This window comes from Esox lucius, chromosome 23 (genome assembly GCF_011004845.1).
Source record: "Esox lucius isolate fEsoLuc1 chromosome 23, fEsoLuc1.pri, whole genome shotgun sequence".
Taxonomy (NCBI): domain Eukaryota; kingdom Metazoa; phylum Chordata; class Actinopteri; order Esociformes; family Esocidae; genus Esox; species Esox lucius.
In genome coordinates this window covers 17,890,078-17,905,684 of record NC_047591.1, presented here as the reverse complement: position 1 = coordinate 17,905,684, position 15,607 = coordinate 17,890,078, and the positions used below count along the sequence as shown (strand labels likewise).

The window sequence follows — 15,607 nt, the reverse complement described above, 5'->3', positions numbered from 1 at the left end:
GCCCTCTATAGTGGAGGCAGAGCTGGAGGCTGATGGGGAAGCATCGTCAATCTCCATGGCAGAAGTCACTGAGGTAGTCAAACAACTCCACAGTGGCAAAGCTCTGGGGATTGACGAGATCCGTCCAGAAATGTTGAAAGCTTTGGGTGTGGAGGGGATGTCTTGGATGACACGCCTCTTCAACATTGCGTGGGAGTCGGGGACAGTGCCTAAGGAGTGGCGGACCGGGGTGGTGGTTCCCCTGTTCAAAAAGGGGGACCAGAGGGTGTGTGCCAATTACAGGGGTATCACACTTCTCAGCCTCCCTGGGAAAGTCTACTCAAAGGTACTGGAAAGGAGGGTTCGGCAGATAGTCGAACCTCAGATTGAAGAGGAACAATGCAGATTCCGTCCCGGTCGCGGAACAACCGACCAACTCTTTACTCTTGCAAGGATCCTGGAGGGGGCCTGGGAATATGCCCATCCAGTCTACATGTGTTCTGTGGACCTGGAGAAGGCGTATGACCAGGTCCCCCTGGAGATACTGTGGGAGGTGCTGCGGGAGTATGGGGTGAGGAGGTCTATTCTGAGGGCTATCCAATCCCTGTATGTCCAAAGTGAGAGCTGTTCTCGGTAGTAAGTCGGACTCGTTCCAGGTGGGGGTTGGCCTCCGCCAGGGCTGCGCTTTGTCACCAATCCTGTTTGTAAGTTTTATGGACAGGATATCGAGGCGTAGTCGGGGTGGCGAGGAGTTGCAGTTCGGTGGGCTGGGGATCTCATCGCTGCTTTTTGCGGATGATGTGGTCCTGATGGCATCATCGGTCTGTGACCTTCAGCACTCACTGGACCAGTACGCAGCCGAGTGCACCTCTAAGTCTGAGGCCATGGTTCTCAGCAGGAAACCGATGTAGTGCCAACTCCGGGTAGGGATTGAGGCGTTACCCCAAGTAAATGAGTTCAAGTATCTCGGGGTCTTGTTCGCGAGTGAGGGGACAATGGAGCGGGAGATAGGCCGGAGAATCGGAGCAGCGGGAGCGGTATTGCATTCGCTTTACCGCACCGTTGTGTCGAAAAGAGAGCTGAGCCGGAAGGCAAAGCTCTCGATATACCGGTCAATGAAGGCTGGGTTATGACCGAAAGAACAAGATCGCGAGTACAAGCGGCTGAAATGGGTTTTCTCAGAAGGGTGGCAGGCTTCTCCCTTAGGGGTGGTTCGGGCATCTGGTAAGGATGCCCCCAGGACGTCTCCCTAGGGAGGTGTTCCAGGCACGTCCAGCTGGGAGGACACCTCGGGGTAGGCCCAGGACTAGGTGGAGAGATTATATTTCCTCACTGGCCTGGGAATGCCTCGGGATCCCCCAGTCAGAGCTGGCAAATGTGGCTCGGGAAAGGGACGTTTGGGGTCCCCTGCTGGAGCTGCTGCCCCCACGACCCGATACCGGATAAGCAGATGAAGATGAGAAGGTACCTGTTAAGTAATTGGAAACCTCTATTCCAAGCTGGATGGTGCAAAAAGTAAATAGCCATGAAACATCTGAATAGCCACAAAAACAAAATGTTTAATTTCCATCCCCTCCATTTGTTTAACTGACTAATAAAATCTGATCCTAGATACTTTACTGAACTGACATCTGATGAGCCTAAAACAATCCGATCTGTGAAGCTCTTGTTCCCCATCAAACTGTCAGTTCTGAGCACATGGATTTGCAGTTGTTTTAACTAACTGCATGTATTACAACATCATTATCACTAATTCTTGCCGGGTGTGCAGAACGTCAGTGTCATGGGAAATAAAAGTTATTGAAAGCGTTGACAGCCATGCAGTGCGTCGTATGCAATCTCTGGATCGTTTCAAGGCTTCACACACAAAACATAGGCACGGTCTGTAAGTCCACAACCAATAATATTCTAGGGGCAATCCGTTATTTAAACCAGTGTGACCCGAGAAGTCACATTGACACGTTCCTCTGTGTAATAACAGTCCTATTGCGTGTGTGAAAGAGCGAGGGGCAGTTAGAGAGAGGGGGGGGGGGGGGGGGAGTTTTGGCCTGGCCCTCTGATGAGGGTCCGGCAGGCTTTGTGTGTGGTTCCCAGCCGGCCTCAGTCTGACTCATTCTGAGGCAGCCATGTTGTGGTGGGTTTTAAGGAGGCACATTGCTTTACTCGGAGTTGGGAACATTGAGCTCCCGTCATTCATGCAGTGCTGGCATAAGAAAAAACATCAACTGCGTCTTAAAAATGCGTACTTGTGTTTTAACCTGGAGCACACTGCAAGCACAGACATTAACTGTCACAGCAAAAGGTTGTTAATTCAAGAGGTTCAAATCAACAATGTGTTATTGGTTAATTTGATTTGCCTGATGTAGAAATTAGTTATGACGCAAGGAGATTTGTGGATCAGTAATGTAGCAGTTGCCTGCCATTATTTTGATACTTTTGATGCTCTAGCTGGATGTTGTCGATGCCGGTTCCAGCCAGCTGTGTTGATGATGCAGCTTCCTTTCCACCAACGGATCTTAAGAACTCAGCACAATGTTCCCTACAAGACATTATACCCTCTGAAGTGTTCTTGGAAGTTCACCTTTGAAAGTACAGGAGAATGCAGAACCACAGCACACGTTTTCACCTGTAACTTACAGTAGCATGAGATATAACATCTAATGCATTGCCCATAACATGCTTAGTAATCACCAACAGAGGACAGGTACTATGAAAGACATTTTGTGTTTCTGCCCTGATTATAGAACACGGCAAATCTTCATATCTGACAAGGTCAGTGACTTAACAGAGGTGCTTTTTCACAGTCAACTCACAAGCATCTGACATTTCTTGGACAGTTTAGGGTCCGGTTTAGGTGAAGATCAGTGCCACCTTAACGGGGAGAGAGGAAGCACGTTTCCATTAGAAGGGTCCCCAAGGAAACTGATTTAATGTGGGCTAGAGGAACATAAACAAGACAAACCTTTTAAAGTCTTCATACTTCCAGGCAGTCAAGTTCTTCAGCCCACACCCATTCAGCAGGCTATGTAATCATTCACAAACTGAACATTTCAGGCAGAGAAAATGACAAACTTGTCTGGCCTTTTAGAATCAAAGTAGACAGAGGGGTGGATCATTTAGTTGTTTATGTCCAAGACAACAAACTTTTCCTTAGTTGCTACTGGCGTGTCACTGGCAGATTAACTCACTGTTACTATTTTAGTGGTGCTGAAGGAATAGTCTTTGGAGTGGGCCGACAAAGATAGACGCTTACTGTGCTAATTGATTGACTGAGGATTGCCATCGCCTGTTTATTTGAATATTGTTTTTTACAAATCTGTCAATTCTTAAAACATTTTTATTTGTGAAGTACAGTGTATGTACTTGTGTGAAATTGTTGTGAAATCTTTAAAATGCGTTATTGCTATTGGAAATAAGAAACATGGGTGTTGATTGTGATATATTGAAAAGTAATTTCATAAATAAATGGAAACAAACATAAGAAATAGGTAGGTAACACTAAGGGCCTACTGTCTATCCTGGCAGAAGAGAGATTGTTTTGGTATTCCTATAAGGCACATTCTTACCCTTGGAGAGGGGGATGGGAGGAGAGGTTTTTGTTACTTCAGCTCTCCCCCACCATGTGCATACCAGAGAGGTAGAAAAAAATAGCAGACTCTACTCCAAGAGAGAAAAACAAAGACTAAACTCCGTCAGACGCGTCGCAGAATTATATTGGAATTCCCCATAAGAGCTGCATTTTGAGGGATAGATAGCCCGATGAAATGAAAATAACTTTCTACATCAAAAGACGCCAAAGAGGGAGCACTGACGCGGGATGGAGCTCGTAGACTAGAGATCATATTACAGTTTTATACTTTTCATGGCAAGTTTTTGGGAAGTGGGGGAGGGTGAATCTGTAACTCAGGATTTGATTTATTTTTTATATCAAGCAAATGCAGCGAAAGGAATAGTTCCTCGCGATTTTCATTCCATAGGCTGATAATGCATGGATTTTTCCATTTTGGTCAGCGATCGGATTGTGTGAACCGAAATCCTGGGATAAATCAAGGATTGTACGAGAAAGGCAAAATGAAAAAGTTCGGGACTGCGTGAAAACTAGGAAAACGTCGTTTCATTGTATCATAATGTTACGTTCTGCATCAAATGAGCAAGATCACTTCGTGTGACTTTGACTAACGGTTATCAGTTCGACTACTGGAATAGAAAATATATTTATTTCGGGAATACAAAGCACGGTTGAATCGTCCAAGATGTCTTCCCATGACTGGAGTTCCATTGTTGCGGGGTTCGGGATGCTTTGCGTTTGGGCTGCCTCCTCGTTGGTTACTCATGCGTTAACGGTCCAAAGAAACGAAACCATTTTCAATGATTTTTGCAAGAAATCTACAACATGTGAAGTCCTAAAATATAACACATGCCTTGGGTCACCCTTACCGTACACCCACACATCTCTTGTCTTGGCTGAAGACTCAAGTACTCAAGAAGAAGCCTTTGAGAAGTTGGCCATGTGGTCTGGTAAGCCTTTTTTGTAAACGATTTGGATAAGCTGAGATACGGCACGGTCATTCTGTTAATTGTTATTCAATGTTTCATATATTTTGTTGTGTTCATTAGAAAGACCCCCCTTCATGTCGGACCTAATTGTGGAATCCTGCTTTATGTCATTTGCAAGAACATCTAAAATAAATAAACTAGATACATTAAACTTTTTATAGTGGTTATTCAGTCTTAACCTTGCTATCAGACAATTTTTTTTATTTGACTTTTATACGTCTTAGTATAGAATAAAGTAATAAGATGTATTGCATGGCCCTAATAAACAATACATATGGTGTATATATAGGTTATGATCACATTTAAGGTCTTCAGGTAAATTGGCATAACAAATTCTGTTCTTAACTAATCAATGAAAAGTTAAGGGGACCCCCAAATGGGCAATTCTTGTAGTTGTCAAAGACATGGGAATTGGACTGTAACTGTAAATGACCATATAAAGGGCGCAGAGTAAGACATTGTCGTTGGGGTGTTCCATGGAATTCAGTGATACTCTTTGCACTTGCGCACACACGATAATGAGCCATTAACCGACATTTCCTGACACTTCAATCCTGAGGACATTAGTAGTGTCCCGGTATGCGTGTAAATTCTCCTGTCCCCGTTCCATCCTCGGGATTTGAGAACGGACTAAGAAATGAGAACTTTCCATGTGCCTGATATTCTAAGGAGTATGGAGGGTTTCAGAGCTCTTGGCTTAACAGCGAAACGTTATCCCAGTCAGCAGTCACTCAAGTCAGGTCAAGGCTCTCCCCAGAATATGCTGCATTGTGTATCTGGTTCTGGTATTACACCACATATGTCATTAGCTTAATCTTTGGGATATTTCCACAATACATGATGATTAATATGTAATCCCCAAATATGTGACAATTCCACCAGATATTCAGCCACTGAATAATTCTGCAATATTTAATTACAACGTCTGTATCCCTAACAACACATACATAAGGGCCAAGAGTTTTTCCTGACTATCATGTGACCTGCCAAGTAACAACTTGCAGCCTAACTTGCTCTGAGTGATGACCTTCTGTCATGCTCACCACGCTGATTAGGTTAATGTACATCATTAACATCCAGCCTGGTCCCATACAGTATATAATGCTGCCAACATGACTATCACTGGCATACCTGATCACAATTGTATATTGAGTTGTATAGAACAGCGACCTTGTACCTCTCCCATTATGTCTTTGTCTGCGCTTCAGTTGGAGTGCAAACTGTCACCTGGAGCCTGTTGTTTGAACAGGTATGATACCGTTGGAGTTGTACGGCAACCGGTAGTTACGGAACGTCTGTGCTCACAGGTGTAACTGATTGGCCGATCCCTTACAACTGGTGAATTCCACTCTGTGGTTAGTTGTGGTCCTTAACGCGTTGAATAACCTGGCTAGTTGGATACTCGAAAAATGCTGAAAGTCCCTCAGTGACTGTCCTGAGAGCCGAGTAGTAATATATGCCAGTTTAGAATGAGGGAGATGATTAGGTGTCTGTGATGGAAATGGGGCCAGAGTGGGTGTTTAGCCACTGATGTCAACACTGCCTCTACAATAAGTGCCATTGGATTTGTTGTGACCACGAAGACTCGGGACATCAGTTTAACGAACTAATCCACTAACAGCAGTCTGAGCACAAACACGCCGGAAACACCTTGGGTGGTGTTTGTCAGGGCACAGCGTCTCAAAACCCAGATAGAAACCAAACCATTGTGCCTAAATATGTCACTGTGTTCTTCTCGAACACAACCCCAAGCTACATTTTGTTCCTCGCCCTGTGTCTCGTTCCACGCAGGTCTGAGGAACGCCCCCCGGTGCTGGGCTGTCATCCAGCCCCTGCTGTGTGCCGTCTACATGCCCAAGTGTGAAAACGGGCGCGTGGAGCTCCCCAGCCAGCACCTGTGCCAGGCCACGCGTCGTCCCTGCAGCATCGTGGACCAGGAGAGGGGCTGGCCCAACTTCCTCAAGTGCGAGGAGACAAACAAGTTTCCCATAGGCTGCACGGTAGGTTCAATACTCTTACCACAAGCTGCCGGCTCGTTGGGGCGCTTTTGTAGGTTTCGTCAAACCGTCCAGGGCTTTGGGATCAAACGTCTGGTGATTTGTTCATTGGGAAAAGAGGGGCTTGCGACCTGTGATGCACGTGTTCATGCAGTGATGTGTTATGTTTAGAGGGCTCTAATGTGGCTTGCCCATGAGGGGCCTTCTGTGTTATTAGGCCCCTTTCCTAGAGCAGCCCATCAATCGAAGAGCCTTTTGTAGGTTTTTTTTTCGGTGTAAAATCTCATTGTACAATACTTGATACTACTATAATATCGAGGAATTTACATTCAGGTTATTCAGACGTCCGGACACTCTTATATGGAGTACAGGGTGTCCGAATGTCTAAATAACATACATGTTTTGTACACCTACCCCGCGTGGATGGAACCCACAACCCTGGCATTGCGAGCGCCCCGCTCTGCCAACCAAGCCACACGGGTGAAGCATACGCCGGGAATCCAACGGACCGCACTAACGGCTCAGTGGGCCTCCTCTCCGTGTTGTGACAGAACGAGGTGCAGAAGCTGAAGTTCAACACGTCAGGACGCTGCGAGGCCCCCCTGGTAAAGACGGACATTCAGGCTAGCTGGTACAAAGACGTGGAGGGCTGTGGCATCCAGTGCGACAACCCGCTGTTCACCAACGAGGAGCACTCGGACATGCACGCCTACATCGCCATGTTCGGCACAGTCACCCTGCTCTGCACTTTCTTCACTCTGGTGAGCCTCAAACCCGCAGCGCTGTGGACCACTTTATCCGTCAGCTCCAATGTAACGTGCAGCTGTTAAAAACAGAATTCTGATTTTACAGAACTCAGTGACTGTGAGGTTATATGTGGAATTAAGGTCCCGGCGTTGCTATTTATTTATTATCTGATGTTGTTAGAAATTCACAGGGATTATGGGGTTTATTCACAAAGATTATGGGGTTTTGCGATAACGTCCATTGGTGTTTGAAAGGATATCAAACAAATTCTGTTTGAAGTAAGGAATTATTAATAGATCACCTGTGGTCTAACAGTGCTAGAAGCACCAGGAATGTTCAGAAATAGTCTCTCATCCTTTTTCTTTGTCTCTTTCTCCATCCCCCCTCACAGGCCACATTTCTAGCTGACTGGAAGAACTCAAACCGCTACCCTGCCGTCATCCTCTTCTACGTCAACGCCTGCTTCTTCATGGGCAGTATCGGCTGGCTGGCTCAGTTCATGGACGGAGCTCGCAAAGAGATTGTGTGCAAGAGTGACAATACAATGCGTTTAGGGGAGCCTTCGTAAGTACATTAGTCTATGCGTCGGCCCCCCCTCCGAGCCACACACACACACATTGTACAGGAACGAAGGGGTCGGGGAAGAGCGGGAGTTTTATGAGATACGATGGGAAAATAAGATTTGGTAGAATGAAGAGGCTAGTCCTTTGTCTGGTTGCAGAGCCTCCCTCTGGAGGGCCAGGCACCTGCAGGCTAATTGGGGTGGTTAGCTGGAGGCGTGTTCTCCTGGATGAGCAAGCAGTGCGATTGGGCCCGTCTGGGGTTGCCCTCGGTCAGACAAGCTTGCGAACCTCTTCACCCTCTCTTGCTCTAACACAGGTCCACCGAGACCCTGTCGTGCGTCATCATCTTCAGCCTGGTCTACTACTCGCTGATGTCCGGGGTGATCTGGTTCGTCATGCTGACCTACGCCTGGCACACATCGTTCAAGGCCCTGGGCACCACTCATCAGCCCCTGTCCGGCAAGACCTCCTACTTCCACATGGTCACCTGGTCCATCCCCTTCATTCTCACTGTGTCCATTTTAGCCATCGCTGAGGTACGGAACACCCACTGGTCATCGGAGTTCTCAGGGTGACTTGATGATTAATGGGATGCATTGTAGTACGGGATTCTACATGCTAACGGCAAGCCTCGCGATGCCTTGTAACAAAATGTGAATCTGTGATACTGGCAGGATTCAGGTGTAGTGTCACTGTGTTTCCTCTGCTGTAATCCCTGACCGTGTCCTGTGTTTATGAGCGTCTGGCCTCTGCTGTTCGACACAGGTGGATGGAGACTCGGTCAGCGGTATTTGTTTTGTCGGCTACAAAAACTATCGCTACCGTGCCGGCTTCGTGTTGGCGCCGATTGGAGTAGTGCTTGTCGTCGGTGGCTATTTCCTCATACGAGGTGAGTTCCCTCAGATCAAACAAGTAGAAATGGTAGCGTTTGAACATTCTGCTTTGAACGATGCCACGTAAACGGATCTCTTTAACGCTTTTTTCTGCTCTTTGTTTTTTCGGTAGGAGTTATGACGTTGTTCTCCATCAAGAGTAACCATCCTGGTCTTCTAAGTGAGAAAGCAGCGAGCAAAATCAATGAGACAATGTTAAGACTTGGTGAGGCCCGTTCGCTGTCAATCAGATCTAAGCACTGACATAACACAGTAACTGACCTGGAATCTCCAGTATTGCTAATCATTTTTGGAATTCCTGTTCTTCAGGCATATTTGGATTCCTGGCTTTTGGTTTTGTCTTCATCACTTTTGGATGTCACTTCTATGACTTCTTCAACCAGGCAGAGTGGGAGAAGAGTTTCAGAGAATATGTGTTGTGAGTACCTCATACACTAACCCAAAACTGTATTCAACATCTCAACTTCAATTCAGGAGAAGTGGTTAGGGGTGAAGTTTTTTTTATAGGCCTTGTCGAAATGCTCCAAAAGCAAACCCTTCTTAACTCAGTTCTGAGACACAGTTATCAATGTATGACATCTTGCCATAATTGGCAAAAGCTATTCAGTGGAAAGTTTCATTACATCATTCCTACATTTCAGATGAGTGATTCCTTCAAATTAGAGAGAAAGGGATGACGCATAGCCTCAATTGGTGTGGTAAAACAATTGTATGGTGTAGTAAATCATTCCCTGTAGATGATACTGTTGGGAGACTGGTAACCACAATCCTACCTGTTTGCTGTAAATCCAGCCCTATTCCCCCTCTGTGGACCTTGGATGGACTGGAATTATTTTCACCTCAGAAATGTAAATTTCTCTTTCCTGCCTCAATGAGTAAACAACTCATTTCAAACGCTCAGTATGTGAACATTCCCCATCGATGTTGACTTCGTGGATGGTGTTTGAACATGGATGCTGCGAGATTAGATGCCTGTCGAAAATACCTCTGAGCGTGGATTGACTCGTCACCCTGTTGTCTGCGTGCAGGTGCGAGGCCAACGTGACAATAGCTCACCAGACCAACAAGCCGATCCCAGAGTGCACCATCAAGAACCGTCCCAGTCTGCTGGTGGAGAAGATCAATCTGTTCTCCATGTTCGGCACCGGGATCGCCATGAGCACCTGGGTGTGGACAAAGGCCACCATCCTCATCTGGAAACGGACCTGGTGCAAGTAAGCCGCCATTTCCTTCAGAGTGCCCCCGACTGTGGACCACACAAGCCCACTGGCAACGGAGGGTTTAAGGTTGACTGTCTGAGCCCTTATTTCCTCTACATACCCGTCTCCCTCTACATACCCGTCTCCCTCTACATACCCGTCTCCCTCTACATACCCGTCTCCCTCTACATACCCGTTTCCCCCTAGATTCCTGTCTCCCTCTACATACCCGTCTCCCTCTACATACCCGTCTCCCTCTACATACCCGTTTCCCTCTACATACCTGTCTCCCTCCCCCCAAAAAAAGAAAATAGTATATGTACTTGAACAACAATATCAGAGTGAAAGCCTTTATAAAACCTCTCTGAAAAATTCCCCTTTAATATTTTAATATATATAACAGTTTTACTGTCATGTGTCACATGACGGGGTACAAGGCATTGTCTCCCCTTATCATTCACGGACCGGTTTCCTTGTTCCTGCCATAGGATCATTGGCCGTAGCGACGACGAACCCAAGAGAATAAAGAAGAGCAAGATGATAGCCAAGGCCTTCTCCAAGCGTAAGGAGCTCCACGAGGACCCGGAGAAGGAGCTCTCCTTCAGCATGCACACGGTTTCCCATGATGGGCCAGTGGGTAAGTCCCTATTGCGCCACCTGTGTTTTGGAAGCATTATTACAAGCATTTTACGGGGGGCGGGGGGGCATATCACCTGCTGGAAGTGTTCATCCGGTCATGTGAGATGGTTGTGGCCGGCATGCCAGCCTATTGTGGATGGACTCCGTGAACTGTTAGTGGAGCAAAACAAGGGAGCGAGTCTTCAGTCCGCTGTTGGGTCTTGTGCTGAGTGGACGGGACGGGGGATGAGCTCTCTCTCTGATCTTCTCTCTCGTTGGCAGCCGGCATCAACTTTGACCTGAACGGGGAGCCATCCAACGACATGTCTTCCGCCTGGGCCCAGCATGTGACCAAGATGGTGGCCCGGAGAGGTGCCATTCTGCCACAGGACATCTCAGTCACCCCCACAGGGACCCCGGGTGAGAACATTAAATTGACATCGCCTCACGTTCACAATTCTGCGTTCACTGCATCCTTCCCAGAAATGCTAACAGTAGCCAGTTGAAGCGGTTTACAGAATAGGATAGGGCCTTTGGTTGCACTTGTCCAATCGTGTACGGATTCAATCAGGCCCTTGTTACTAGCCTGGTTAGGTTGTGACGCTTCTGGCTGAATGGCAGTGTTCAGTCTGGTTTCTGTTTAAAATGATTTTTTCCCCAAAAATATATATTTTTTTAAACTATCCATTTCTAAAATAGAAGACAACTTTAACATGCATTCAACCAAATTGAACTGACGTGAAAAGGTTTTTCTGGTTGCGTCATTCCACCATGTTCCCACCGACCCCGAGTCTCACCCCTTCTCTTTCATCCAGTTCCACCACCAGAGGAGAGGAACAAGCTGTGGATGGTAGAGGCGGAGATCTCCCCAGAGATGTTGAAGAGGAAGAAGAAGAAGAAAAAGAAGAGGAAGAAGGAGGCGTGTCCCGCGGGGGAGCTGGCTGATCACCAGGGCTACCGCCAGCGGGAGTTTGGCGCCAGCTCGGTGCCTCGACTGCCCAAGCTGCCCGGCCACCGGAGCCTGGTGGCCAATCTGAGGCAGCACCAGGAGGAGGCCGAGGATGTCCTACCAGGCTCGTACCCAGAGTCTAGGCCCTCTCATCCCCTGCCCTACCAGGGGAGGTATGGAGGAGACCGCAGGTACGCTGACCTCAGTGACCTGCCAGAGGATCTGGGTCTGGGGCCTCGCTGCCGGCCCGAGCCGGTACCCCATTCCTCCTGGCAGCACAGGGACGGGTTCCGCTATCCTGGGCCAGTGGATCATATGGCCGGGGGGTCTGGTAGGACTGCTCATGTGGGGAGGTCGCAGGGGGGTCAAAGGAAGGCGGAGTGGGGTCAGATCCACTCTAGAACCAACCTTATGGAGGCAGAGCTAATGGACGCTGACTCTGACTTTTAGACCATGTTTGGTTCTGGGGTTTTCTGGTTGGGTTTTTTTGTAAGTGTGTCTTTAAGTGTGAAGTGCTGGATACTCATGCTTACAGAACTGTCATAACGACTCCCTACAGTCAGGATGGAACGGGACTCGGGGAACGGGGTCAGATGAATAGGTCAGATCTGTTTTTTCGGAAGGGAAGAGCTAGGAAAGCAGAATGGGGATCTCATCAGGTCAAAGGTGAGTTTCACGAAGGCTTCTTTGCTAACAAGACACTTTCCCTCAACAGCCTGTACCCACACTATGTCCCCAGTGAAATGCCTTTACACATTTCAACTCTGACCATTTTCCTTAAATTAACTGAGCATTATTTGTTGAATGAAGCACTTTGCTGTTTATATGCGGTCAGGGTCAATAGGTGACACATTGCCTAGAAAGCGTTTTGGGGACCTCACCCCAAGGCCAGTCAGTGCTAGGTGTGTGTTACTGAAAAATAAGGATACGCATGGCAGACACAACCACCCAGATGCAGCAAGTAACTTCTGTTGTCATTTTGTTGAATGACCGCAATGAAGAGGCAGCTCTGTTCCGACGGCCTTGGAACCCAGTCACTGGCGCAGTCCTGGTTCACTGTCTCTGAATCAGACGTCACGATTGTTGATTTCAGATTGCATTCCATTTATAAAATGATTCCTCTAGAGGCGTTGTCCTTCCCTGAGTCATGAAATGCATAATATAAATACTTTAAAGTGGCTCTATCACTGTCTACTCTCCATTGTCATAACTGGCATTATGGAAGTCGACAGGTAAAGACAAATCCATGTAGACGTGCTCCACATTGTCTGTTCGACTTGTCTGTTAAGAGATTGAACAGATCTGTGAAAAGGAGAGGAAGCCTCCGTAGATATTTTAGACCCGTAGTCTCTTCTGATGCAGAATCAATCAGGCTCCGGGAAGTCTTTTCGTGCCTTTGTCAACTAGAAATATATGACTTTACTCATTGTTTTTGTATTGCCAGGTGCAATCACACAAAGGTTACGTTTTTTAATCGAAGGACATCTGTTTAAATGAAACACACAACTGAAGTGTTCTTTCGCATGTTGTATAATTTCAGTTGGAATTTTTTTGTTGTACAATTGTAATAAAAAGGGTTATTTTTTTACTGTAGAATGTAGTTTCCACATTATTTTCTACTCAATTGTACATATTTCATAGACAGCCTTCCTTGGCCTCTTTGATGCGTTTGCTTCTATTTAGAGTGAACATGCTATGTGTATATTACATCACATTGACCTGGAGTAAAGAAAAACACAGTTCATTGCATTTAAGTGTTTGCTTCAGTTTTTATATGAACATGTATTGTGCTTATCTCTATGTGCAGTGCACCTATTCATTGTGACCTAGAATACAGTATGTTCATAGCTACGCTCACCACAGTTTAGAAATACACTTTTTTTTATAGTTCTGCTTTGAAATTGTCCCCCTTTAACAGAAACGAGCAAACATAAAATTTCTAACTTCCCATTTCCCTATAAGTTATTTAATATAATGAACAATGTCAGCATAATGATTACGATAAGTGGATGGTTTGGTCGGTTTCGATCATTTTTGGTTTATTGTCCCAGCTCTGTTCAGTATTATAATAGTCCTTTTAGCTAAAGCTCATTATTTTGTTTTGATAGAGCCTACTAAATGTGCAGTGTATAGCAGAGAAGCTTATTTATACAATTGCTATGTCTGGAAGATAAGTTAAACTGTACAGGATTTCAAATGAAAAAACACTGTAGTGTTTGATTCATGCATTTCTTTCACCATTATTGCAAAACAACTGTAATTTGCAGTAAAAAAATATACATTTGTGTAAAGGTAGATTACAAGAGAAATATCAAGTGGTGCCTATATTTTATACTGTATGAACTGGAATAATTCTCATGATGGACACTGGCCAGACCGTTTATTCAAAGGGACATATTTATGTTTCACTTTTTGATGCATAGCATTGTGAACATTCTGAGAGTTTTCATTTGCTGTTGAGTATATTTTAATCCAGGCCATCTGTTTGTGGGTTCTTTGTATAGTCTGCACCCATTTTTCTGTTGTCCATGCAGCCTTGTGCTGTTTCTCTCCTCATTTATCTTGAACAAATAATTGTATCACTTTTATTGTGCAGATGTATGTTTATATGTAAATAAAGGAAGCCTACAATTCTAGTTATTTATGGTTAGCTGCCTTTCTTCAGGGCAGAATGAAAGGATTGGTCACTTTGCAGGCTCGGGGATCGAGCTACGTTTTGGTTACTGGTCAGTTCTAACGATTGGAGGCTTCATTAAGATGTTTTTTACTTTAAAAAGTAGGCCTATATGCAGGCAGATTAATCTTGGTCTTCAAATATTACTTTCATTGGTCTTCAAATTATTACTTTCATTATTTCCTTTCTACTGTGTACATTAGGGGCCGTCTGAACAAGTGAAAGTACCTTTCTGATTTAGTCCCCACCCCCAGTGACTGACATTTTACCAGTCTAGCCTGGGTTATTTCCTGTGTTTTGGGAAACATGTTACCTTTGACCTAAGGCGCTAACTCAGCAGGTGTGCAACAGTTTTGATCCAGTCACATCCACAGATAAAAGAACACTTTAGATCATTTTAAAGTGTAAGCATCTGACAGTCCGGCAGTCATTAGGATGATAACCTTGTCCAGATAGGCTGCATGTAAGTAGACTCCTTTTTCCAGGCCATACATCAATATGTTCCTGATCAATTTTTAGCTAGATTTTTATGTAGTACCTGGCACATGCAGTGTAAAGCTCCTGAGCGTCTGTCGAGTTCTCTCTCCTTTCTAGAGCAGAGTTCCCTTTCTTTTTTAGAACAGAGTTATATCTCCTAGCTAGAACAGAGTTCTCACTCCTTTCTAGAACAGAGTCCCCTCTCCTTTCTAGAACAGTTATAGTTATAGGATCCTTGCACAAGTGAGGGTTGAATGCTCAGGTTACTCCAAGAGGTGTGTTGTGGAAATTCTAATGAGAAACACTAGAGAGACTGTGGATTCTATTCACAATTGAAGCTTTGTTCAATTTTGGCAAACCTGGAGTAGTTAACAACACTCTTAGTGGAGGTCAAAAACTCTCCGTCCAATGTTGAGCTCAGGCCTGTATATACGTTCAGTACAGCCCACCGAGTCCACCTTTCCAGGCATGGTTAGTCTACAAGCTGTTCTGCAAGGATGACATAATATGTCTACAGCCTTTCAGATGTCAGCCAAAACTATGCTTATCTGCTGTAGGCACATCCTGTACTAATGAGAAGAGCAGAAACAACACACACAATGGCCTTACTCAATTAATTGATTATACCTAGAATTTCCATTTAACATAGTAATAAGCAACGTGATTTCATTGTACTATGGAATAACAACATTTCAAAATGCTGACTTAGTCACCCTTCTCCATCACTGCCGGTGTCCCGTACAAGTCAAGGATGATGTATCAGATATCATTTTCTAATGTTCTTGTCTTTTGAGGTTCTAGTCATGAAATCTAGGTATCTGCAAAAATGACTTGCTCCTTGCAGGAAGTTGCTTTTATAGATTGAGGACAATATTACCTAACAAGGAAGTGGCACAGTTCCCGTTACTGGTCCTCTCATTCCTGGACTACCGAATCTCACTGCTGGAGATCCAT

The 15,607-nt window shown here is 45.5% G+C and overlaps 1 protein-coding gene across 1 annotated transcript; it reads left to right on the top strand.

Moving 5' to 3' along the window:
• The first annotated feature begins 3,403 nt into the window (after positions 1 to 3,403).
• smo (smoothened, frizzled class receptor) lies at positions 3,404 to 14,138 on the top strand. Its single transcript, XM_010887289.4, has 12 exons — positions 3,404 to 4,497; positions 6,328 to 6,536; positions 7,085 to 7,294; positions 7,672 to 7,844; positions 8,160 to 8,379; positions 8,609 to 8,732; positions 8,849 to 8,941; positions 9,046 to 9,154; positions 9,765 to 9,950; positions 10,424 to 10,572; positions 10,836 to 10,973; positions 11,369 to 14,138. The coding sequence occupies exons 1-12, from the start codon at positions 4,233 to 4,235 to the stop codon at positions 11,950 to 11,952; spliced, it is 2,460 nt and encodes an 819-aa protein (XP_010885591.2). The 5' UTR covers positions 3,404 to 4,232; the 3' UTR covers positions 11,953 to 14,138.
• Positions 14,139 to 15,607: the final 1,469 nt, after the last annotated feature.